Here is a 27,874-nt window from a genome sequence, read left to right on the forward strand (position 1 = left end):
TAGTGGTTTCTATGATTCCTCCCCTGAATGTTTCCCATTTAAAATTTGCAGTTGAAAACATCATCAGTTGGTCCCACTGAAGGGAATCTAAAAACTAAGATGACTGTAGTTCCTTTATGAAAGCAAAGTCCCTTCCCCCTTACCTTAGACCAGCTTTTCCCAAACTTTTTTAGTCACGGAAACTTTTCATCTCACAATATATTTACAGAACACTTACAAAACACAAGTTTAGCAGGAGCCAAAGAACGGTTTGCTAATATTTTATTACATACGATGCACTGTGCATCAGGAACATCTTTATTTCCAACACATGTGAAGCCGAAATTGAAATAACTGTCATCATACTTTCGTTTTGGTCTTTTATTAGTTGGTTCCTGTTTTTTCACTTCGGATTTTTGGGGAACAGAAGGCTGCAATTGTTCATCCTCACTTTGAAGTGTGACAATATTGTGTTTGTTTTCATCAACCACAGTTGCAGTACTAGAAGTACTTGCTTCTCGTTTTAAAGTTCCCTTTTTTCAACCACAAATCCATGGCCATTTATTTTAATAATAATATTTCAAAATACTAATAATTATCAAAAAAATTTATACAAGGAAGTGAATTTAGTAATGATATTGGTTCGCTTCCCCCTCTTCTTTAACCTGTGTACTCCAGGCTAAATCACATGCGAATGGCATATTAGATCACTACATTGTTACTTTTTTTGTAGATGTAATTACCTCTATGCATACTTCTCTATGTAAAAGCCAACCAAAATAAAGTGTTCTGTGGTCTATTTGATTATTAGTCTATGCCAGTATATTAATAACTGAAAAAAATTGTTAAAAATTATAATGATACAAAAGTGGTGTATACTACAAATATGCAAAATATATTTATTTTTTTAATTATTAATTACGATTTTTCATGGAACACTAGTGTTCTACAGAACACAGTTTGGGTAATGCTGCCTTAGACAGTATTCATGTCATATACATAGTTATATCTTTGAGTATATCCCACATATATATATTATGATCACTGCCACCTGGTGGCTCCTTTATCAGGATATTCTTAATGCATAATGAGTCACTGCTGATAATCATATCAAATGTATTGCTTTTTTTTTTTATTGCCTCTTTAACGTGATGATGTAGAAAATTCATCCAAAAATTCATCCACTCACACAGTAGCAGAAAATTTCTGCTACTGTATGAGTGACAAACCCACAAGTTCCAGTCAGTATCTGGAAGGCTAAAGTTCCCGTTATAAGTCATTCTGATCAGCTGGCACACTCCACTTGCCTGTGTTGTTGTTCATTATTCTTATCAGTCATGTGGCCCATAAACACACTCCTACTCTCATTTTTGTTTTTCCATTGCTTACATCACACCAAACTGACTGAACATTGCACTCCACCTACATCATCACAGTGCACTGCTTTTGATTCTATATGTTTTTTAACCAAGAACATTGCTTCCCCCTCTTCTGACTTGCCTCTCCTTCTTGGACATGCTGTACTCACCATATTCAAATTCCACATTACCTATGTTTGAGCAACACCATGTTTAAAGTGTCTTTACTATGCTTGCATTTGTTGTACTTAACCAGTATTTCAAATTCATTCAATTTGTTTACTATATTCCTAGCTTTAGTGTACAACCAAGTATACATGTACCTGTTTTTGATTTGAACAACTGTAACACAACTCATCTATTTGCTTGTTGCATGATTACCCCCACCAGGCCTTGTAATCTCTGAAACCTCGCTTTTCAGGCTATTGTATGTCCTAGTAGAATCAGTGCAAGAATCACTTTTGTCTCTACCTGTAGCCCCTGTTAATCTATTAGTTTGTGGGATCCCCAAGCAGGAATTTTTTCTGACTCACCTAACACTACCTTGATAGCATCAACAGATACTCTTACATTCCTTATAGTTAAGTGTACCCTCCCCCCCTCTGTAAAAACAAAAACAGTCTCTCCTGTGTCAGAATGAACTTGTTCATTCTAGGAGCCTTTCTCTGTATGGCAACATAATATACAAATAAAATAATTGTTGCAACTGCATATAATTTTAACCTTTTTATGAAATTGTGTGTGGGGGAGCTCTGGAGAGGAGTCTCTATATACATACTTGTATATATGACTTGATGATGTTCCTATCTGAACAGATTATATCTGTATACGTATAGGTTGTCTTGAAACTCCAATAGCACACTGCCATTTGTTAACTGTCATATTTGCCATTTTTATATTTATGATAGATTATAGATTTGAAAATCAGTGGAGAAGGGATGGAGAACAATCTTTCAATAAGATTTGAGATGATGTTAGCTTACATAAGGTGAAATTGAAAAATTTCTCTGGAATTCAGATCCCAAAATTGGTGAAACTGGATTAAGCAGTGTATATGTAAATGTGGAGGGTTTTACTATTTTGGAGGGGGAGGACTTAAAATTCTTTCTCCCTCTCTATTAGTTTGTTTATATTTTCACAAAAATTCGATTCCAGTTTTATTTCTTAAGAGTAATCTCATTCTAATATTCAGCTATAAAGTCAAAATATAAAATTAAAAGCATTTATATATTCTAACATAATTTTTCAGTTTTTAGAAAACTTTTTTTTTTTGAGGATTGGGAATCCTCAAAAAAACAACAACAACAAAAAAAAAAACCTAACTCCAGGTGGCCTATATCTTGTTCATAACTGACCTGCAAAATGATTAAATAAAAATCATAAAATCAAAATAAAATATAAATATGTTTAAAGAATAAATTTTGAATTTAGTTTATTTTTTTGAGGTTTCAAAATAGAACATAAAATTTTATTCAGTTGAGGAATGAGTTACAGTTATTTGACTATGTAACGTTGCCATTTATAATATAGTTTTCTTATCTGTAGCCATATATATCATTACTACATCCATGGTCCAAATGGAAATACTAGTAATGAGCAAGGAACACCTTCTCCTTTTAAAAACATCAACATTGAGGTAAGTTTTGTTGTTTAATGTATTGCTTCATAATAATTATTTATACTTTATCACATTAATTGGATTAATTTTATGTATAAGTGGTTTCATGAGGTAACCTATATAAAAGTATTAATAGTGACAAATGATGCAAAAAAGCAAGCTTATAAAGCATCAGCCAAAAAAAAACAAAAAAAAAAACTACCCACATCAACTATCATCTCCTTCAATAATTTGTCTATTTCTTCCTTGAATTTATTCAGACTACCCACTTTCACAACAACAGATGGAAGTTTGTTCCAACAATCAACCACCCACTGGCTGAAGGCAAACTTCTGCACATCTGTCATGCAATCATCCTTCCTCAGTTTGAATTTATTCTCCCTCATCTGTGTAGTCTGAGCAAAAGGAAGAATGCCATCAGCATTGAGCTTGCTCAGTCCATTCAAAGCCTTAAACACCTCAATCAGATCACCTTGTAGCTGCCTAGTCTCCAGATGCTGCAATTTGTAGAACTGAAGCCTTTCTTAGTAAGACCATCCTTTTGTTTCCTTCATCAGTCTTGTCCTGCTCTCTGCACTTATACACTTATGGCCTTATGGCCTTATACACCTCCAGCAGATCTAAATCCTTTCTAAAATGGGGTCTCCAGGGTCTCCAGACCTGTATGCAGTACTCAAGATGCATCCTAACCATTGATTTGTACAATGGGATAATCACCTCCTTATGCCTGCTAGCAAAGTTCCTGTATATCATTAACAAAGCCCAGTGAGCTGTCTTGGCAGCCCGTCTGCACTGCTTAGAGAACATAATTACTTCCAAATCCTTTTCGTTTTCCATCACCCTGAGTATAGTACCACACAGTTGGTACATTCATCATCAGCCATTTTCAATCCACTGGAGGATGAAGGTCTCTTCAGCAACTTTCCAGTTCCTTCTGTTTTGTGCAATGGCCATCCATTTATTAGCCATGAACTCTTGAATTTCATCTGTCCATCTCCGTTGTTGTCTTCCAGGTTTTATTTTAGCTCCTCTTGGGTACCATTCTGTTATTTTCTTAATCCATCTGTCATCATGTCTTTGAACTATGTGTCCTCCTTTACTTGTGTTTGCTGGCTAGTCCACATGTAGTAGTAGTAGCAGTGGCATTTGATGCAAGAAAGCAAGTGTATGAGCTTATGCAGCATCAGCAAAAAAAATCACACCATTCCCTCCAAATGCCTGTCCAGTTCCTCCTTAAATTTATTCAACCTATCAACTTCCACAACGACAGATGGAAGTTTGTTCCAGCAATTAACCACCCACTGGCTAAAGGCAAATTTCCGCACATGTAATCTACATCTGTCTTTTCTTAATTTGAATTTATGCCCCCTTAGGTGCGTAATCTGAACAAGTGGAAGGATCCCATCAGAATTCAGTGTGCTCAACCCATTCAAGGCCTTATACACCTCAATCACATCACCGCACAGGTGCCTAGTCTCCAGCCACTGCAATTTGCAGAACTTAAGCCTCTCTTGGTAAGAGGATCCCTTCATTCCCCTCACCAATCTTGTTGCCCTTCTCTGTACACGCTCAAGTAAATCTACATCCTTCCTAAAATGAGGCCTCCAGACCTGTACGCAGTACTCAAGGTGTGGCCTGACCATTGCCTTATACAGAGGGATAAACACCTCCTTTTCCCTGCTAGCAAAATTCCTATATATCATTGACAAAACCCCATGACCTGCCCTGGCAGCCTGTCTGCATTGCTCAGAAAACTTCATATCTGACTGCACAATTACTCCCAGGTCTTTTTCATTTTCTACCACCTTAAGTGTAGTACCACCCAGTTGGTACGTTTCTCTGGGGTTACTTCTACCTATATGCAGTACTTTGTATTTGTCAAGGTTAAACTTCAGTTGCCACTTCTTAGCCCATCTGCCCAAATTATCTAGATCCTGTTGCAGTAGCACACTGCCATTACTGTCATTAACAACCCTGCCAACCTTTGTATCATCTGCAAACTTCGACATTAAGCCTGATATACCTTCATCAATATCATTGATAAATATACAAAACAACAGTGGACCTAACACCGAACCCTGTGGGAGTCCACTAATAACATTAGTCCAAGAAGAGCAGCACCCATTGATTAAGCCGACCGGGCTAGCCGAGTGGGTAAAGTACCTGCCCGGCAACCCAAAGGTCGCGGGTTCGATTCCCGCCTCGGGCTTGGATCAAAGTACTGCAAAAACCTTGGGAGGTGCAATATGGCCACAGAAGCCGATGCGCCAACAACTACCAAATCAAAAAAAAAAAAAAAAAAAAACCCATTGATTACCACCCTCTGCCTTCTCCCACTTAACCATCCTTTTATCCATTGTAGCAACTTACATTCTGCTCCAATTTGTACAGTAGTCTTCCATGTGCAACAGTGTCAAAAGCTTTCCTGAAATCCAAGTATATGATATCAAAATTATATTTTGCATCCAGTTCCTTTGTAACCACATCATTGTATCAAATCAAATTTGTCAGACAAGACTTTCCCTTAACAAGCCCATGCTGTGTCTGAATTATTGCTGCAGTCTTGTCTAGATGATCCTGCAATGCATCTTTAACCAGTGACTCCATTATTTTCCCCGGAACAGAAGTTAAACTAACTGGTCTGTAATTACTCGTGTCACCCTTCGGATCCCCCTTTGTGAATTGGGGATACATTTGCACATCTCCAATCCGTGGGAACCTCTCCTGAATCCAAGGATGCTCTCATAATTATGGCTAAGAGTTTGCTTAGTTGCTTTGCTGCCTCCTTTAATATAACTGGATAGATCCCATCCACCCCAGGTGCTTTTCTTATATTTAACTTCCACAATTTCTCCTCCACTTTGCTTTCAGTTATTACAAAATCATTAAGTATCCTGCTACAATTTGATAACCTTCTGCCATTTCCAAACCTTAATAACTCCTCGTGTGTGAATGTAGATGCAAAATACTCATTCAGTTTGTTTGCTATCTGAGCAGGATCATCAACAGTCCAACCATCGATGTCAAGTGGACCAATCAGATTCATCCCCTTCCTTTTAGAGTTTATATAAGTAAAGAAATCCTTGCTGTTTTTCTTAGCATCCTTTGCCAAAGATTTCTTGTAATCTGCCTTCGCCTGCCTAACCTCTTTTGTCACCTGATTACAGACTAGCTTATATCTGCCATAGGCTTCTGAGTCGCTTGATAATTTATATGTTTCTCTTCTTATCCAACAGTCTGATTCCTAATATAATTTGTTCCATTCTTCGCTGTACAGTTTTCAGCTTCTCTTCCATTCTTTCGGTGAGTGTCCAAGTTTCACTTTCATAAGTTATGGTGAGGAGTGTACGCTGGATCATTATTTTACATTTCAGACAAATTGGGATATTGCTCCTCAGTATGTGACTATATTTCCTGAATGCTGTCCATCTGAAATTGCTCTGGGATTACTGCTACCCATGTGCAGTACTTTGCATTTTTCAGTGGTAAACTTCAGTTGCTTTTTCTCAGCCCATCTTAATTTTTCCATCTGCCAGATCTTGTTGCAGTAGCATACCATCATTACTGTCATTAACTACCCTGCCAGCCTTTGTAACATCTGAAAACTTAGACATTAAGCCTGATATACCATCATTAATAAATATAGAAAACAACAATGGGCTTAGCACTGAACCCTGGTGGACTATACTAATTACATTAGTCCACGAAGAGCAGTGTCCATGAATAACCACTCCCTGTTTTTACCTGCTCAACCAACTTTTTCCAAAGCAGTAACTTGCCCTTATTGTCAGACTACTCCTTGTACAGCAGTCTTTTATATGCAAAAGCATCAAAAGTTTCCTGAAATCCAAGTATATAATATAAAAATTACTTTTTTGCATCCAGGTCAGACAAGACTTAAATTTGTGTTGTGATTGCAGTATAATTGCATTAATATGTAGATGGTTCTGCATTACTTCTTTAACTAGTGACTCCATTATTTTTTCTGGAACAGAAGTTAAGCTAACAGGTCTATAATTACTCGTGTCACTCTTTGATCCCCCCCCCCCTTGTGAAATGGGGATATATTCTCACATTCCTAGTCCATAAGGAATCCAGTGATGCTCTCATAATTATAATTATGGCTAATGGTTTGCTTTACCTCCTTTGCCACCTCCCTTGTTGTAATTGGATTGATCCCATCAACCTCGGGCACCCTTTTTATGTTTAGCTTCAGCAGTTTCTCTTCCACTTTTCTCTCAGTTGTCACAAAATAATTTAGCTCCTGTTGGATTTTGATGTATTTTGGCATTCCCCTTCTCTCTAGAATAATTCCTCATGTGAATATAGACACAAAATACCTATTCAATTTGTCCGTAACCTGAGCAGTGTCATCAACACTTAACCCATAGACATCAAGTGGTCCAAAGTGATTCAACCTCTTCCTTTTACTGTTAATATAAGCATAGAATTCTTTGCCATTTTTCTTTGCATTCTTTGCCATTTTTCTTTGCATTCTTTGCCAGAGGCTTCTTATAATCTGCCTTAGCTTGCCTAACTTCATTGTGACTTGATTACAGGCCAGTTTATATCTACAATAGTCTTTTGTATCACCTGATTATTTTTTTATATGCATCCCAAGCATTTTTCTTCTTTGCCACAACCTTCATCAGTTTATTTGATATCCGTTTAGGCCTTGAACAGCATTTCTTAGTTGGTATGAAAAGCTTAGTAGCTTCTATGATTACTTCTCTGAATGCTTCCCATTTAGAATTTGCTGTTGGTATCATCATCACTGTATAGAATTTAAAAAGTTTCTGGGACCACTGTAGTCACCCATACAAAAGCAAAAGTGCTTCCCTTTACCCTTGACAGTAGTTTTGTCTTTAAGTAAATCCCACATCAGTACACTGTGATCACTGCCACCCAGTGGTTTTTTTAACTGTAAGTTCTTAATGCATAATTAGATCGGGAGTATTAATTACTCTTTTTGTCTCTCTAACATGCTGCTGTTGAAAAAAGTCATACAATAAATCCACAAAAGTCTTTCTAGTGTGTGCGTGATTGACCTGAAAGCTCCAATCAATATCTGGAAAGTTAAAATGCCCATTATAAGACATTAGTAATGGTGCAAGGAAGCCTAAGGCTTATGCTGCACCAGCCAAAAAAGAAAAGAAAAAAAAAGAGTAAAATAAATAAATAATAAAAGAAAAGGAAATAGACAACCCATGTGTTTCACTCCTCCTGTAGATAACTATTCAGCTGACCTTTGAATTTCCCCTCTATCAGCCTCTACCATCCATGTAGTTAATTTATTCCAGTATTTGTAACTCACTGGCTAAAATAAAACTTCCTGCAATTCATTCTAACCAGCTCTCCCTGTAACTTGAATTTATGGCCCCTAATTCTAGAATATTTATAACCATGAAAATTTCATCCTGATTCATTTTACTTTTGCCTCTCAGAGCCTTAAACACCTCAATCAAGTCTCCGCTTAAGTTCCTAGTTTTCAAACTGTGCAACCCACATATTCGAAATCTTTCCTCGTATGGACTCCCTTTTACTGATCCCACCTGATTTACTAGTGCACTCTATTTCTCTGTATAGTTGTTATGCTCATTGCAGTCATTAGGCCTATAACACACTTCTATTCTCATTTTGTTTTCCCAATGCTTATGCCACATCAAACTGACTCAACATTGCACTGGTCACCCATGTTGACTGTATGCTCTGCCTTAGATTTAATATGCTTCTAATTAAGAGCATAGCATCCTCTCCTGTCCTTACTGTGCATATCGTACTCCCCATATTCATATTCTGCATCCCTTTTATCCAAGTGACACCATGTCTCTGATATCCCTATAATGTCTGCATATGATGACTTGATCAGTACTTCAAATTTATTAAATTTATTTAATATGCTCCTAGCATTAGCGTACATGCAATTATACATACGCCTTTTCTTACTCTTAGTTAACCAGACACAGCCCATGTATTTACTTGTTCTATGGTGACCCACAGCAGGGCTTGAAATCCCTGAGTCCTTGCTTTCCAGGTGCTGCATGTTCCAATGCAAGCACATGAAATGAGAAAGACAGTAGGTTTTATTGAAACTTATGTAAAATTACAGCTCCATATCTAACTACTTCTTAGCAGGTGACATTTCAGGATTCTTACTGAATCCTATTTTCAGACCAAAAGGACTCAAGGATCTTTTTTTCCAAAGGGCCGCTTTGACTGTCTTTGATTGACTCCATTATATATATTATTTAATTATATATATTTAATTGAACCTCATACCAGCATTACATAAGCTCAAAAAGTAGCTTATAATGGGGTGGCAGTATAGATAGGTGGCAGCAATAAAAAAATTTTGAAATTATTTTAATAAAATTAGGTAGGGCTAATTTTGCTGTAATCTGGCAGGAAGGGACATTAGTCTGACATATAGTAACTTAATTTAAATAAGGAATAGATATTTACAAAGGAATCCAGTAGACAAACTTACCTTTTCATCTTTCAGTAAAAGATGGCCTGTGTTAGTAATTGCAGCACTTATACTTTTTTGATAGGGGCAAAATTTCATGAAAATTAATGCAATTTATGACCTAATCCTGATTTGCCACAAAGGTAATAGTAATATTTTAATTTTAGCAAACAATGAGAGTGAAAGCTAAGAAAATAAAGTGAAAACATGCATAAAATTAAAATATAAGAATAAAATAAGAATCAAACAAGAATAAAACCTGGGCATAACCATAGCAATATGGGTACAGTGTTTCTATTATAAGACATATAATAGCCAATGGAATGATTTATATGTACCAACTGTACACATATATACAAGTCACTACCGTATAGTATGCTATTGATTCTAATTAAAAATTGTTAAAAATCTAATGAAAATATTGTAATAATCAAACCCCTACCAGTAAAAACTACCCCTTCCTCTATTTTTGTCGTATTGTAGCCATATGACTCTCAATAACAGAATCTGTCATGCACTTATCTGGCCATATCACCATACAAAGTATTCTTCCCAGGTGAAAATTTATAAATTATGCAGGTATATCATTATACTTTTAATTTTTTTTAGCAATTCATCTTTAATGCAATTAACATTGTTACAAATTTTGAAAATTCTCATGTTTTATATTTTTATAATATTGCCCATTTAGAAACATTTGATTGCCAATTTGGAAAATAATCACTTCAATAGCTAAGGCAGGCAGGTATATATTTCCAATTTGTTCTTTAAAATTTGGTTGCTTAATCATTAGTAAGTTGTCCACACGTCTATACATAATAATACTTTGGCAATATTTTCTCGTAGTGATGTCACTAAAGATTGGCTTCAGCACAAATTATTTGCCCCATTGCTCTTCCTATATTTTGAACAAATATACTAATTTAATTATATACATTTACTTATATATGGTTTATAAGGTTGCTTTATATAGTTTGGAAACTAGTATTTCTCTGGGCAGTCTATTTGCTGTGAAGTATAACTGCTAGTTCTTTATTTTACAATTACCGTGGTCTGTATCTTGTAATGATTAGTGAGGCTTTCAACAGTGGTACAGTGTGATGTTCTCTTAGTGTGGATGCTAAATTATTGATAGCATTATTTTATGGAATGATTCTTACTGGTGGAAGAATGCCTATGGATATTAAATATTATTTTTAGCTGTGTGGTGTGCAGGTATATCAAGAAATGAAATCTGGATCTGTTGATCTAATTCAAGATCTGTTACACATGTAATTACTAAAGACTAAATATTAACAAATATGAAATGTATAATCAATATAAAAACAACATGTAAATGAAGTTACCATATTTTACCAAGGTGCATTATAGCTATAGCCACAGCAGCTTATGCACTGTTAAACCTCCATAACACACACACACACACACACACACACACACACACACACACACACACACACACACACACACACACACACACACACACTTTACCAGTTCTGCTGCCTTTACAGTCACTGAAGAAATGGTACTGGAAGTATCATGAAACTTTTGAGAATAATCTGCAATTCTTTATGAAATTAAAGGCAGATTACATTCTAAGCAGGTTTATTTCACTAATTTCCAAGACCAACCTAGCCATTCTAACACCTTTCTTACTTAATATAGCACATCACAAATGATGCTTCTTCTGCATCACAAAGTTGAGTTTTTTTTTTTTTTATGAAAGCCCCAAACACGAGAGGTATTACAACCTATAGTACTTAGCACCGTGCATGGGCTGGAGGTTGAGAAGATAAAGAAGATATTTGTTGACATTACACTTGAACATCTGTAGATTGTAATTTTCAGGAAAAACATATGAAGGAAGGTTTTCCAAGAAAATGGCAGTTGATTGAATAAATGAGGAAGAAGAAAAGTTGGTTCTGTGAGTTTGAAGTTGGATAGGGACAATAAAAGGATGTTGACTGGTGGCAGGATATGTTTGGATTGCTTTGGAAGAGAGAGAGAGAGAGAGGGGGGGGGGGATTATAGAAACCAATTCAGAAGAACAGTGTCCATGGAAGTATCTATAGAAAAGGCATGTAGAAGAAACAGAATGAAACAGAGAGTGATAAGGCTCTGTTAGAAATGAGTCATTAATTAACCTAACTGCTCTCTTCTGAATGGAATCTAGAAACCTGAGAGATGTTTTGGGAGCGTTGCCCCAGATGTGGGAACAATATTCCATGGTAGGGCGGATTTGCAATTTGTACAGAGTAAATAGCTGTTTGGAAGAAAAGTAATGCTGAGAGCAAAAGAAAAAACTAAGTTTTTTAGATGCAGAGGAAGCAATAATTGTAATTTGCTTATGTCAAGAGAGATTGAGATTAGAAGTCAGTTTAATCCCCAATAGAGATATATTATCTTGCCTAGATAGTATGAATCAGAGCTATAATACTCAATATGTTCTACGTTGATAATAATATTAGTAAATTAATAAGAGGAGTTTACCTCAATATAGTACGTGGAACACTTCCGTATGATACCCTCCAGAAATTAGAAAGGAAAAAACGAAAAAATCGACAACTTACCGGTACATTAAAGTAAAATATAAATAATTAAATAATCAATTCAAAACAATTAAAATTCAAATTAACGCAATTAAAAGAATCTAACGAAAATCGTTTTGAATATTTTCGTTAGATTCTTTTAATTGCGTTAATTTGAATTTTAATTGTTTTGAATTGATTTTGAATTGATTATTTAATTATTTATATTTTACTTTAATTATTTATATTTTACTTTAATGTACCGGTAAGTTGTCGATTTTTTCGTTTTTTCCTTTCTAATTTCTGGAGGGTATCATACGGAAGTGTTCCACGTACTATATTGAGGTAAACTCCTCTTATTAATTTACTAATATTATCTTGCCTAGAATTCGGAGTGTCACCAAAGATAAGCATAGGAGCAGAAGAATCCTTTTTGCAAGATATAACACAGGACTGAGTTTTAGAAGGATTGAAATCAACTAAGTTGTCTTTGCCCCACTGTAGAATTACCTGGAGATCAGCATTTAAGGAATTGGTAGCGGATATTTGAGAAGCCAATGCTGTTTGAGCAGGGCAAGGTTTCTCAAACTGGAAAGTGGAATGTAATGTGCTATATTCAGCAAAACTATGGATAGGATTTCTGGTCAATGAAAGAAGGTCATTAATATACACAAGAAAAAGTCTGGGGAAAGAAATGAACCTTGGGGGACACCAGCATTAGTGGAGAAGTTAGAAGACAGAGCCATCTACCATTAGTGAGCTGTCAAGGAGAAAACTGGATACCCAATTACAAAAACCAGTTGGCAAACCATAAGATGGAAGCTTATTTAGAAGACTTATGCCACACGTGATCGAAAGCTTTTGAAATGTCAAGAGTGGCTGCTTGTGTTTCATCAAACTTTTTTCATTGCATTTGTCTATAAATGGGTAACATAAGCCAGAATATCATCAGTGGATCGACACTGACGGAATCTATACTGGTGATCATTGATCAGATGGAAGGTTTCTAGATAATTTAAGAGTTGGCAGTTAATTAATTTCTCCATTACTTTAGAAAGAGTGGAAGTAATTGCAATGGGACGATAATTGGTTGTCAGGGATTTGTCACCCTTTTTAGAAACTGGCTGGATATGAGCAAATTTCCAAGCAAAGGAAAAACACCTTTGTAATAAGAAAGTGGAAAAGAGGTAGCATAGAACAGGAGTAAGTTGAAGAGCGTGGGTTTTGATAAAAAGTGGAGAATTACCATCAGGACATGGAGTTTTCTTAGCATCAAGATTCATCAAATCTTTCTGGCATCCTTTTGACGGAAGATGACAGAAGGCATTGAATGGAGCGTGGTGGGAGGTGTTTTATCAAAGTCATTAATACATGAGTTGGCTGAAATGGCAATTGAATCATCTGGTTTTGACAGAGGATGGGAATAGAGATGGGAAAAGTTGCAGCCAATAGCTTTGGCAAGAGAGCAGAATGCTCAGCTACTGTTAGGGCAAGAAGCCAGTTTTCTACTCTTAGCCTGTTCAAAATCTAGTTTGGACTGATTAATAACTGGTTTACAATTGTTGCGAGCTCTGGTGTAGGCAGAAAATGAAACCGAAGATTTGGAAACAAGCCAATTATGATATGCAACGCTCTTATCTTGAACAGCCTTAGCACATTTATTGGAAAACCAAGGTTTTTATAAAGAATGAGATTTTAAGGGAGTGTGGAATAAAGGATTCCATCTCTACAAGAATAATTTCACTGACATGATCTGAGAAGACGTTGACATCAGAAGTTTTAAAACAGTAATCCGACCAAGGAAAAGAAAATAAATCTCACAGGTCATCCCATTTTGCATTCTTGTAATGCCAGACAACACAAGCTTGAGAATGGCCATAAGATAAAGGCTCCATTGGAGGAGACCATCACCAAGTTGTGATCTGAGGTGCCTATAGGACTGCTCACGTTGACTGTGTACTTAAGGGTTGTTTGGGAGAAAAAGATCGAGCAAGTTGGCTGTATAGTTAGGATTGTCTGGTATTCTGGTAGGTAAACAAACAATCTGTGTGAGGTCATTAGTAATTGCAAAAGCCTCAGCATCTTGACCAACTGGGTCTGTGTGACTAGAAAACGGAAACCAGCTAGAGTTGTGAACATTAAAATCACCAAGGAAAATTATCTCACTATTAGGTAATTTTCCTCGGTGATTTTGGACTTCCCTTGGTGAAGTTGGACTGGAGAAAGTTATCAAATTTCGAAGAGAGGAAGTCAAAGAGTTCCAAGTGATTAATGGAGTTGGGAGAACGATACAGACAACAGATGAATTTGACAGAATGTGGTAGAGAGATTTTAAGCCAGAGAAGATCGAAACGAGGAGATTCCAAATCACCAAGTTTCTGACAGGGAATATCAAAATGCACAAATACCACCTTTGAAGCATAAGGAATCATACAACAAATAATTTGGCCAACTGAGATGAGCAGTGGTTGAATCAACTGATAACTGAGATTCTGCCAGCAAAAGTGAGTGAGGGTTGGCAGACTGTAAATGGAAATGGACATCACTGGGATTAGAACTGAGACCCCGTATATTTGCATAATGAATGAGGAAGTGTTTGGGTTTTTTTTCCTCAGCATTAATTTTCTTCTAAACAATTACTCATTTTGTGCAAGTCTCAAATCCTCTCTGTTATGGAATATTTCCTCTCACATCTGCAGTTGCACTTCCAATGCTTCCCTCAAGTTTCTAGGCTTCATTAGGGGGCCTAGAGGGCTGTTAGGTTAATTAATTGACAGTCTCTTACAGTCTTGATTTCCAGGCTCAATGTTCAGTTTCTTCTGCATGCCTTTTCTATAGATACTTCCATGGGCACCATTCTTCTGAATTGGTATCTCTAATTCTCTCTAACTCTCTTCCAAACTAGTCTAAATACCTATTTAAAACAATCAGCATCATTGATAAACTGCCCAGCTCAAAATTTACAGAACAAACTTTTTCTCTTCCACATTTATCTCTTCTGCTTCTGTTCTCTGGAACAACTTTATTTCATACTTATATTTACAAAAATTACAATCTACAGAAATTTAAATATTCTTAGCCATCAACCCATGCACGGTACAAAGTACTGTAGTTTCTTATACCCTTTATGTTTGATGTTTACATATAAAAAAAAAAATAAATAAATAAAAAAAAGGGATGGCTCTCAATTAGGATAACATGAAATTAAAGGACAACATTTTATAATTACATTCTTATTTAACATTAGCACAGCAAGTGTTATCTTTTTCAATTGATCAGGGGGAAAAAATAATATCTGAAGATTTGTTCATTCTTGAAAATATTTTACTGTTTATTATGGAGCTCTGTGCATATGCTTTGACGGCTGTGACTGCGAACTACTAATTTATTTAAATCTCTTGTGCTTTATGATGTGTATTGCTTCAATATGCTGGTAATATGTCATTTATAATTAATTTAACACAAATATAAAAGATAATCACAAAAAAAGTTAATGCTTTTAATTATAAGAGAATAAGAACAAAACCACTGAGGGTAGTAGTAGTAGTAGTAGTAGTAGTAGTGGCATGTGATGCAAGAAAGCAAGTGTATGAGCTTATGCAGCATCAGCCAAAAAAAAAAATCACACCATTCCCTCCAAATGCCTATCCAGTTCCTCCTTAAATTTATTTAACCTGTCAACTTCCACAATGACAGATGGAAGTTTGTTCCAACAATTAACCACCCGCTGGCTAAAGGCAAATTTCTGCACATCTATTCTACCTCTGTCTTTTCTTAATTTGAATTTATGCCCCCTTAGGTTCGTAATCTAAACAAGCAGAAGGATCCCATCAGAATTCAGCGTTCTCAACCCATTCAAGGCCTTATACACCTCAATCAGATCACCGCGCAGGTGTCTAGTCTCCAGCCACTGCAATTTGCAGAACTTAAGCCTCTCTTGGTAAGAGGATCCCTTCATTCCCCTCACCAATCTTGTTGCCCTTCTCTGTACATGCTCAAGTAAATCTACATCCTTCCTAAAATGAGGCCTCCAGACCTGTATGCAGTACTCAAGGCGTGGCCTGACCATTGCCTTATCCCTCCTTCTCCCTGCTAGCAAAATTCCTATATATCATTGACAAAACCCCATGACCTGCCCTGGCAGCCTGTCTGCATTGCTCAGAAAACTTCATATCTGACTGCACAATTACTCCCAGGTCTTTTTCATTTTCTACCACCTTCAGTGTAGTACGACACAGTTGGTATGTTTCTCTGGGGTTGCTTCTACCCATATGCAGTACTTTGCATTTGTCAAGGTTAAACTTCAGTTGCCACTTCTTAGCCCATCTGCCCAAATTATCTAGATCCTGTTGGAGTAGCACGCTGCCATTACTGTCATTAACAACCCTGCCAACCTTTGTATCATCTGCAAACTTCGACATTAAGCCTGATATACCTTTATCAATATCATTGATAAATATACAAAACAACAGTGGACCCAACACCGAACCCTGTGGAACTCCACTAATAACATTAGTCCACGAAGAGCACCACCCATTGATACCCTTAATACCATTCTGCTCCAATTTGTACAAATTGGAGCAGAATGGTATTAAGGGCAACAGTGTCAAAAGCTTTCCTGAAATCCAAATATATATCAAAATTACTTTTTGCATCCAGTTCCTTTGTAACCACATCATATGTAGAAGAGACATATGATGCAAAAAAAGCAAGCTTATGTAGCATCAGCCAAAAAAAAAAAAAAAAAATCACACATCCATTCCCTCTAAACATTTGTCCTGTTCCTCCTTGAATTTATTTAAGCTATCAACGTCCACAACAACAGATGGAAGTTTGCTCCAGAAATCAACTACCCGCTGGCTAAAGGCAAATTTCCACACATCTATTCTATCTGTATTTCCTCAATTTGAATATATGCCCCCTCAGGTTTGTAATCTGAGCAAGAGGAAGAATCCTATCAGAATTGAGCCTGCTCAACCCATTCAAGGCCTATACACCTCAACCAGATCACCTCACAGGTGCCTAGTCTCCAGCCACTGCAATTTGTAGAACTTAAGCCTTTCTTGGTAAAAGGACCCATTTGTTCCTCTCACCAATCTTGTTACCCTTCTCTGTACATGCTCAAGCAACTCTACATCCTTCTTTAAATTAAGGCTTCTAGACCAGTAAGCAGTACTCAAGGCGTGGCCTGACCATTGCCTTATACAAAGGGCTACAAAATGAATAGCAAGTGCTTAAAAAACAGTACTCACCTTGTATGAATCTGCAATAGATTTATTGGTAGATGGTGGCTAAATTTAGGTTGGAAGATGCATTAAAAAGAGCTAAGGCGGAGAATGGGGTGAAAATATTTTAGACAGATTTTAAAATGAGCGCAAGGAATTAGAAGTGCAGATCTCTAATCCTTGGTTGTCATAAAGAGGTTAAAGGACGCAAATGAAAAAAATGAAAATAAAGAGAAAAAAGAAAAGGAAAAAAAGAAAACCGGTGATGTCAATAGTCATTTTACGAGGGACTTTTGTTGAATAAACCGTCATCAGTTGGCAAATGGGAGAAAAGTGAGCGCGTGTTGTATTTAAAGTTTATCTATACTCTCGTGATGCTCTTTTTAACACATGGGAACTTTAGCTGTGAGAGTTTCCAAGCCGGTGAGAGGTTGAAGGGACGTTTAGTGTTAATAATGTTGAGATCGGAATTGTGTCGGTACCATTCGATGGTGAGGGCTTCATATTGAAGAATTCAGTAGCTCGATCTAAGTTTAATAATGGTTATGGCAGAGTCAACAAGGGGGGGTTGGTTATGGGTTTGAGCGTGGATTGTTAACTCAGTGCAGGATTGACTTGTCCTGAAACTGTTGAAGTGGTAGTATGTGCGGATATTGGAAGTTGTGGAGGAACCGAATTTGGAGTAGTGCTGCCCATGTAACAGGTGTCGCAGTTTGGTTGGCATTTAATGAGATAAATTATATTATTGAGATCGTTGATGGGATATTTGTGTATATCTTTATAAGAATTAAATAGGGAACCTAGTTTATTGTAAGTAGAGAAGGTGAGGGAGATATCGGTATCTTTGAATATACACCGGAATTGTGCTGCGAGTTCACTATGATAAGGGAGAACTATGTGAGTATTTGTCTTGTTACTGTGTCTGGTGGGGTTATTAATACTGTTTTTAACGGTGGATATTGTATGTTGGATGTGTTGAGGGGGTGTTAGCCCCTGGCTATGAATTTTTCAGTAAGGTCTTGAAGTTCATTGTGTAGATCGTTTTGTGAAGATCTGAATTTAATAGCATTATAGATTTGGTTGTGTAGGACGGCTTTTTTGGTACTAAGGGGATGATGTGAAGTGAAATGTTGATATTTACTGGTGTGCGTGTTTTTTCTAAAAATCTTTGTATTTATATTTGTGTGTGTTGTATAAATAGTAAGATTAAGAAAATTAATCTGGTTGTTCGTTGCGATTTCGAGGGTAAGGTTTAGCCTGTCATGTATTGTATTGAATTTTAAAAAGAGATTGTCTATGGTTGTTCTTTTGCTTATTATTAGGATATCATCGGCGTAACGTATGTATAATTTAATTTCAGAAGGGAAAGGTTGTAAAATTTCGTTTTCAATAGTGGCGAGATAAATTTCAGAAAGGTGGGGCAGAAATGCCTAAACCCATTGGTAAACCGAATGTTTGTCGATAAATTTTATTATTAAATCTAAAATATCTAGCGTCTAGTAAAAGAGTGGTGAGTTCAAGGATGTGGTCAACTGAAAGAGAGATACGTTTCGTTAAAGTGTCATCAGCTGTTAGAAGTACGCGTAATGCTTGTAGGGTGAAAGGAATGTGCACATTAGTGTATAGGGATATGACTTCAAAAGAAGCTAATACGTCTCTGTCGGATATGGTGGTGTTACTGATTTTTTGGAAGGCTTGGTTGGTATTATTAATTTTGAATGTAGAGAATCGAGTGAGTGGGGATATAATTTTGACCATCTCAATAATATAATATATCTCATAAAATGCCAACCAAACTGCGATATCTGTTACATTGGCAGCACTACCTCCAAATTCAGTTCCTCCACAACTTCCACTACCCGCGCATACGACCACTTCAGAAGTTTCAGGACAAGTCAATCCTGCACTGAGTTAACAATCCACGCTCAAACCCATAACCACACCCCCCTTGTTGACTCTGCCATCACCATTATTAAACTTAGATCGAGCTACAGAATTCTTCAATATGAAGCCTTCACCATTGAATGGTACCGACACAATTCCGATCTCAACATTATTAATGCTAAACTTCCCTTCAACCTCTCACCGGCTTGAAACCTCTCGCAGCTAAAGTTCCCACGTGTCAAAAAGAGCATCACGAGAGTATAGATAAACTTTAAATACAACACGCGCTCACTTTTCTCCCATTTGCCACCTGATGACGGTTTATTCAACGAAAGTCCCTTGTAACGACTATTGGTATCACTGGTCTTCATTTTTTTAATTTGCGTCCTTTAACCTCTTTATGACAACCAAGGATTGGAGATCTGCACTTCTACCATCTTGCACTCATTTTAAAATCTGTCTAAAATATTTTCAACCCATTCTCCGCTTTAGTTCTTTTTAATGCATCTTCCAACCTAAATTTAGCCACCATCTACCAATCAATTTATTGCATACACGGTGAGTACCGTTTTTTTAAGCACTTGATATTCATTTTTTAGTCAGATTTATCACGGTATTATAAGGTTACTAATTTCAACATTGTCAAATCTTATACAAAGGGATAATCATCTCCTTTTTCCTACTAGCAAAATTCCTGTATATCATTGACAATACCCCATGACCTGCTCCTAAGTGTAGTACCACACAGTTAGTATGTTTCTCTGGGGTTACTTCTACCCATATGCAGTACTTTGCATTTGTCAATGCTAAACTTCATTTGCCATTTCTCAGCTCATCTGCTCAACTTTTCTAGATCCTGTTGCAAAAGCACATTGCCATTAACAACACTGCCAACAGTTGTATTATCTGCAAACTTGGACGTTAAGCCTGATATACCTTTATCAATATCATTGATAAATATACAAAAGAACAGTGGGCCCAACACTGAACCCTGGTGAACTTAACCTAATAACATTAAACGACGAACAGCAGCATCCATTGATTACCAATCCCTGTCTTCTCCCACTCAACCACCCTTTTATCCATTGTAACATCTTGCCCTTAATACCACACTGCTCCAGTTTTTACAGTAGTCTTCCATGTGCAACAGTGTCAAAAGCTTTCCTGAAATCCAAGTATATGATATCAAAATTATATTTTGCATCCAGTTCCTTTGTAACCACATCATTGTATCAAATCAAATTTGTCAGACAAGACTTTCCCTTAACAAACCCATGCTGTGTCTGAATTATTGCCGCAGTCTTGTCTAGATGATCCTGCAATGCTTCTTTAACCAGTGACTCCATTATTTTCTCCAGAACAGAAGTTAAACTAACCAGTCTGTAATTACTCGTGTCACCCTTAGATCCCCTTTGTGAATTGGGTGAGACAAGTGAAAGCTGATTATGAGAAAGCACTAGCAAATAGAGCTAAAAAATAGGAATAGGAATTTCTTCTTTGTGAATAGAAAAAAGTTAAATAAGTCTTAATTGGTTGCAGTGAAAGGTCCATAGAAAGCCCAACAGAAATGGCAGATGAGTTGAACTGATGCTTCTCAATGATATTTGCAGTTGGACACAAGCTTGAATATCTGGGAAATGCCAAATAGTCATATTGCTCTAAAATCACATATAATGATCTGAAAAGTGTTCGTTTGAAAAGCTACTGAGTTAAAGGAAGGCAAAGCTCCAGGGGAGGATGGTAATGGTATATATTCAGTTATAATTAAAAATTTTGTTATGAATGTATCAGATTGTTGGGAATGTTATTGAGAACCATCGTTAGACTCTGGAAAGATCCTCTTAAGCTGGAGATGTGCTGATGTCGCCTCGATTCACAAAGGTGGTGCTAAAGAGGAATTGGATAACTCTAGGCCATCGAGTTTGACTTCTGTGGCAGAATAGATCATGGACCATTTTCCAAAATGGTAACGTCAATAGATCCCAGCACGGGTTTGTGAAGGGGAAGTCATGCTTGACTAATTTGGTAAATTGCTATGAAGTCATTAAACAGCTGGATGCTAAGAAATAATTTTTATATTATATACCTAGATTTTAGTAAAGCTTTTGATATTATCCCTCATAAAAGGCTACTATATAAACTGGAAGAAGCTGAAGTTACTGGTAAAATAAGGTCCTATGTTGGATTGTTGGCAGGCTAAAAGATAGGAGACAGAGTTGTCATAAATATCATTCTTCAGGGTTCCCACTGTAACAAGTGGGGTCCTTCTCTAATTGATATTGGGTTCCCTCTTCCCACTTTGTAATTTTCATAAATGATATTGATAAGGGCATCCAAGAGAAGCTTGTTAAAATATATTGATGGTTTGAAAGTGGGAAGGGTTGTTAATAGTTTGAGCCAGGCCTTACTACAGAAAGATCTGGATCAGCTGCATGCTCTTAGGGTGATCAGTCTAACTTCAGTAGTTGGGAAAATCATGGGTGACAATGATCAAAGTTGGAATTCAGGATCATTTAGATATAAATAGAATTCTGAAGGATACTAAGCATGGTTTTGTAAAGGGAAAATCATATTTAACTAATCTGGTTAGCTATTTTGACTCAAGAACTGAACTTTGGGAATAATTCCGACATTATTTATTTGGATTTCAGCAAAGCATTTGACTCAATCCCACATGAGTGTTTACTTTATAAGCTGGAACAGGTTGGAATCATAGGAAAAGTCCTTAGATTGATAGCTGAATGGCTTCAGCGCAGGAGGCAGAGGGTTGTGATAAACGGTTATTCCTCAGATTGGGTTGATGTAAGAAGTGGGGTTCCCCAAGGATCAGTATTAGGACTACTGTTGTTTTTGATTTTCATAAATGACATTGATGAAGGGTTAGAGGCGTGATGTCTAAATTTGCAGATGATATAAAGATTGGTAGAGTAGTTAATGATCGCCGTCAAGCAAAGCTTCTTCTGAATGACCTAGATAGACTTCAGGGATGGTCAGAAAAATGGCAGCTATGCTTTAATCCAGCAAAGTGTAAGGTATTGCACCAGGGGAACAGTAACCCCAAAATAACTTATACACTTGGCAGAGTTGAAATAAAGCCGGTAGTGGAGGAAAGGGACTTGGGTGTTACGATACGGTCAGACTTTTAAATTCTCTGAGTATTGTAGACAGGTTGGAAGGAAAGCCCATGGTGTCCTATCGATGATGTATCGAACAATTGCTAGTAGAGAGAAGGACATCATAATTCCATTGTATAAGGCTATTGTTAGACCACACTTGGAATATTGCATTCAGGTATGGAGACTGCACCTAAAGAAAGACGTTGTGCTTCTTGAAAGGATCCAGAGACAGGTAACTCGCCTGGTGAGATGGGCAAAAGGGCGTCTGGCGCCTCCGTAGCCAGGTTGGCAGGAGCAGCAGTGCGTAGCACACGTTTCTTCGTTAGACCGGTGTTCAAGCCTGTGACCACAAAATACGGAGGATGCAGAAAGGTCAGGGAATGACCACTGCATATCCCCGGAGCAATATGGCCTTAGTTGCTAATGCTCCTAAAAACCAAATAACAACAACAAGAGGGCATCCATATGAGGAAAGACTTCGAATATGTGGGTTGCAGAGCTTGGAAAGTAAGCACCTTAGAGGAGACTTGATTGAGGTACTTAAGGCTCTGAGAGGCATAAGCAAAATGAATGAGGACGAAATTTTCATGGTTATAAATGAATGAGGACGAAATTTTCATGGTTATAAATGATTCTAGAACTAGGGGCCATAATTTCAAGTTGTGTGGAGAGATGTTTAGACTGGATTGCAGGAAGTTTTATTTTAGCCAGCGAGTTATAAATTACTAGAATAAAGTTACCTACATGGGTGGTAGAGGCTGACAGTTTGGGGAAATTCAAAGATCAACTGGATAATTACCTACGGGAGGAGGGAAGGGAAACCCTTAGGTTGTCCATTTCCTTTTCTCTTATTTATTAATTATATTTTTTAATTAAAAAAAAATTTTTTTTTCTTATTATTATTTTATTCTTATTTTATTTAATTTATTTTTTTGTTATTTTATTATTATTGTTATTTTTTTATTATGATTATATTTTTTTATTATTATTATTTTTTTTTTTTTGGCTGGTGCAGCATAAGCCATAGGCTTCCTTGCACCACATGGCCGTTGCTAATACTAATGTGTTCTGAAAAATGGCAACTAAAGTTAATGCTTGTGAATATAAGGTTATGTATTTTGGGGTGTATACACATGAAGAACTGCTTAGAAGGGGTGGACTGCAAAGTTTGTCAGCTAGAGAGTTAAGAGGTGATTTGATTGAGGCATGTAAAGCACTAAAGAGTTTCAGTAGGTTGAATGAAGATGGTCTGTTTTTCCTTATAGGACCAAGGGAAGAGGGGGCACAAATATAAAATATCAAGGGAATAACTGAAGACTGGATCTCATGAAATTCATCTGTAGGCAGTGAGAAGTCGAACATTGAAGTAAATTATCGTCCAGTGTAGTAGAATAGTGGGTTTGGCTAAAAAGTCAGAAATTCTAACCAGTTTCTTGTAAATGGTGGATGATTTCTCCATCATGACAATGGTCCTGCATCTACCACACTCTCGTTCAAGAATTGGATGGGAATAATATGAATATTCAGATTTTTTTCTTTTTTGGCTGTTGCAGAAAAAGTCTGCTTCTTTGTATCATTTGGCCTTATTGATACTAACTGGTATCATCCATAAAAGCATGACACTTCAGTCAAATATGCTAACAATAAAATTTTTTTTTTTTACTTAGTGTGTCATTCATTATGAATTTGTTCAAATAGTCAGATGGTAAACCAGCCCTATTATTATTAGTCACATAGGTAAAGTAAATCATTAATTTTTGCTGCAGTGGCAAAAAACAATAAAAAAAATACAAAAAAATAAAATAATAAAATAAAATAAATCTATAAAAAAAAGAACAGGCGACCATCCAGCCAAGCTTTGAACTTCCCAAAGCTTCAGCCACTCATGTAGGCAACTTATTCCAGTAATCAGTGACATGCTGGCTAAAAGAAAACTTCCTATAATCCAGTCTAAATCTCTTACTCCATAATTTGAATTTATGGCCTCTTCTGGAATCATTTATAACAGTGAACATTTTTTGCTTTATTTGTTTTACTACTTAGAGCCTTATAGACCCTAATCCGGTTCCCCTCTAAAGTTGCCACTCTGTAGCAACATATTTAAAGTCTTTCCTCTTACAGATGCCATTTTTCAGATCTCACCATACAGGTTGCCTATCTTTGTACCATTTCAAGAAGCTTGTGTTTTTTTTTTTTTTTTAAGTCATGGCCTCCATACTGGACTCAGTATTTCAAGTACAGTCTTAAAATTGTCTTATACGGTGTAATTATGATTGTCCTCTCTCTCTCTGTAAGCAGATGTTTGATAAATCATCAATAGAATACCAAGTGTATATGTTATGTTGGGGTTTACAGTGGTTACTATAAAGTGATTTTGATTTGATTGAGGAAAAAAGTCAGAAATTCTAACCAGTTTCTTGTAAATGGTGGATGATTTCTCCATCATAACAATGGTCCTGCATCTACCACACTCTCGTTCAAGAATTTCTGGTCCATGAAAATATTCCTGTAGTAACCCCCATGTTCACCTGACCTTGCCTCATGTAATTTTTCTCTCTCTCCCAAAAGTCAAAAATGAAACTGGAAAGGATAGATTAGAATATCCCAATCATCTAACAGATTGTGACAGCATAACTTAACTGGCTCACGGTTAAAGAGTTCCAGTGATGCTTCCAGAAATGGTGGGCATGTTGGAATGCTTGTTTATCTTTGAGAGGTGCTACTTTGAAGGAGACCACTTATTAAAATGTTGTATGTACCTCTATTTTTTATAGAAAAATAAAGCTTTAGATCTAATTCATCAGATCTCATGTTTAACTGCTGTGCATTATGTAGTGAATTCAGAAGAGGACATGCTGGTTCAGAAATAGAGGTTGGTTTGGTTGTTTATGGAGCATCGGCATCTGTGGCTGTAGTGCAACACTTCCATCATGCAGTATGATTGATGTCTTTTGAGGTTATGATGCTGAGATCCATTCTTCCTTACATTTTAAGGGTACAGCTCTAAAACATTGTTTGCAGGCTGAGTGCTAGATAGTCCACTGAACTGAACCTATTGGTAACTCTAGGAGGCTTCTAGATCAGCTAGTGTATAATCTCACCGTTGTGCGTCTACTCTGCCAGATAGTGACTGGAGGGAGTCCAAGTAATGGGTATGCAGGGTGCATGGTTGAGGCCATTATGTCAAGAAGCCGTGTATATTCTTGTCATGTGTGTACACCCTATCCAAAAATTTCATTACTTCATGCATCACGTCCTTGCCACCTTTCTTTCTGAATACACCATTGTCAAAATTGTGAAACTAATAGAACAAATGTATCTGTGACAAGATCTAAACCTCCAAACAATTCCTCATTCATTTCATAAATATACGTGGTCTCAGTTCTAATCTCAGTGATGGCCATTTCCACTTACAGTTTGCCAAATCCCGTGTACTTTTTCTGACAGAATCCTAGTTATCTGTTGATTCAACCACTGCTCATCTCAGTTGTCCGAATTATTCGCTGTATGATTCCTTTTGCTTCACAGATGGTACTTGTGCATATGTCGTGTCTGACATTCTTAGTAATTTGGAATCTACTCTTTTCGATCTCCTCTGGCTTAAAATCTCTCTACCACATTCTGTCATATTCATCTGTTACCTCTATCGTTCCCCAACTCCGCTAATCACTTGGCGCTCTTTGAAACGTGATGACTTTCTCCAGTCTAACTTTCCTAAAAGTAAGGTGATTTTCCTTGGTGATTTTAAGGTTTGCAACTCCAGCCGGCTTCCATTTTCTGGTCACATGGACCCAACTGGTGGAGATTCTGAGGCTTTTACAATTACTAATGACCTTACAGTGATTGTTCATTTACTTACCAGAATACCAGGCAGTCCTAATCATGCAGCCAACATGCCTGATCTTTTTCTCACAAACAATCCTAAGTACACAGTCGAGGAGAGTGGTCCTCTAGGCACCTCAGATCACAACTTATTGATGGTTTCTTCTTCAATGGAGCCTTTCTCTCATGACCATTCTCAAGATTGTGTTGTCTGGTATTACAAGAATGCAAAATGACTTGTGAGATTTCTTTTCTTCTTTTCCTTGGTCAGATTACTGTTTCAAAACTTCTGAAGTCAACGTTTGCTCAGATCATGTCAGTGAAATTATTCTTGTAGGGATAGAATCCTTTATTCCACACTCCACCTTAAAATCTTGTCCTTTATCAAAACCTTGGTTTTCCAATAAATGCACTAAGGCTGTTCAACAGAAGAATGTTGCATATCATAATTGGCTTATTTCCAAATCTTCAGTTTCAAATTCTACCTACACAGAGCTCACAACAATTGTAAAGCAAGTCTTCTCTACCAGAGAAGTGTTACTTATTTGAAGTAGTGTGAAGGTGTTCACAATATGAGATATGAATAAAAGGATGCATTCATACTACCTGGGTAGTAGAAATGATGGAAGTGCCATACCCATGCATAAACAACCTCTTTCAGTTGTAAAGCAGTTACTAGATTTTTAACAGGCTAAGAGTAGAAAACTGGCTTTTTGTCTTAATGGTAGCCGAGAATTCTGGTCTCTTTCCAAAGCTATTGGTCGCAACTTTTGCCCATCTCTGCTCCCACCTCTGTCAAAACCAGATGATTCTATTGCCACTTCAGCCAAAGATAAAGCTGACCTGCTAGCATCCTGTTTTTCTTCCTACTCATGTATTAATGATCTTGGTAAAACACCTCCTACCATTCCCAGCACACTTCATTCTGTACCTCTTAAAAACTAATGTCACCAAATATCTTCTTTCATCTTTTCAACCATCACCCATGCGCAGTACTAGGTTTTTTTTTTTTTTTTTTTTTTTTTTGTAGTTGTTGGCGCATCGGCTTCTGTGGCCATAATGCACCGCCCAAGGTTTTTGCTGTACCTTGATCCAAGCCCAAGGCGGGATTCGAACCCACGACTTTTGGGTTGCTAGGCAGGTACTTTACCCACCTGGCTAGCCCGGTCGGCAAAGTACTAGGTAGTATAGGTTCCAATACCTATCGTGTTTGAGATTTTCATTTAAAAAAAAAAAGACCAAGTTTATCTGTGTGTGGTAAGCAGATAAATGAGACAGTAAAAGTATTCATTGATTAGTCTAATCACTTTTTGTACAAAATCAAGAGTTTTTAGGAAGTTATTTTTTAAGGTGAGGACTTTTGCTATGAAATCATATTAACTTTGGATGAATCATTCCATATCTGATCCCACCTCAGAATACTGATTTTACATTTTTCATTCCCTCCACATGCACACAACCATAAAACAATTCCTTAACATTCCTTGATATTGTGCAAAAAAAAAGTGATTACAAGAGTCATTCACCTCTTTTACCGATGCATTCTGCTATATTTTCACGGAATATTTTCTTTTGAAAATATTCTGTGAAACTTCTAAAGTGCATTTCATGTGACTTCTAAAGTACACTTGAATTTTTGTTTTTTTATGAAAACTCCAAACTTGAAAGGTATTAGAACCTATAGTACTTTGTACCATGAATGGTTTGTAGGTTGAGAACACAGAAGATATTAGAGTTAAATTTCTATAGATTGTTGTTTTCAAGAAATATTTGTGAAGGAAAGTTGTTCCAGAAAACAGAAAAAGAGGGAATAAATGAGGAAAATTTGCTGTCAGCTTAGTGTTGGGCAGTAAATGGATGTTGACTGGTTTCAGCCTA

At 36.8% G+C, this 27,874-nt stretch overlaps 1 protein-coding gene across 1 annotated transcript in view; it reads left to right on the forward strand.

The window, feature by feature from the left end:
• Positions 1 to 27,874, forward strand: part of LOC150075318 (structural maintenance of chromosomes flexible hinge domain-containing protein 1-like) — a 736,477-nt gene that overhangs the window by 61,833 nt on the left and 646,770 nt on the right. Inside the window, exon 9 of the mRNA XM_090388445.1 lies at positions 2,883 to 2,973. Within this exon, the coding sequence (XP_090244571.1) occupies positions 2,883 to 2,973 (91 nt within the window). The remainder of the gene's footprint in view (positions 1 to 2,882; positions 2,974 to 27,874) is intronic.

This window comes from Mastigoproctus giganteus, chromosome 14, assembly GCF_048544385.1.
Source record: "Mastigoproctus giganteus isolate SK-2022 chromosome 14, ASM4854438v1, whole genome shotgun sequence".
Taxonomy (NCBI): Eukaryota; Metazoa; Arthropoda; class Arachnida; order Uropygi; family Thelyphonidae; genus Mastigoproctus; species Mastigoproctus giganteus.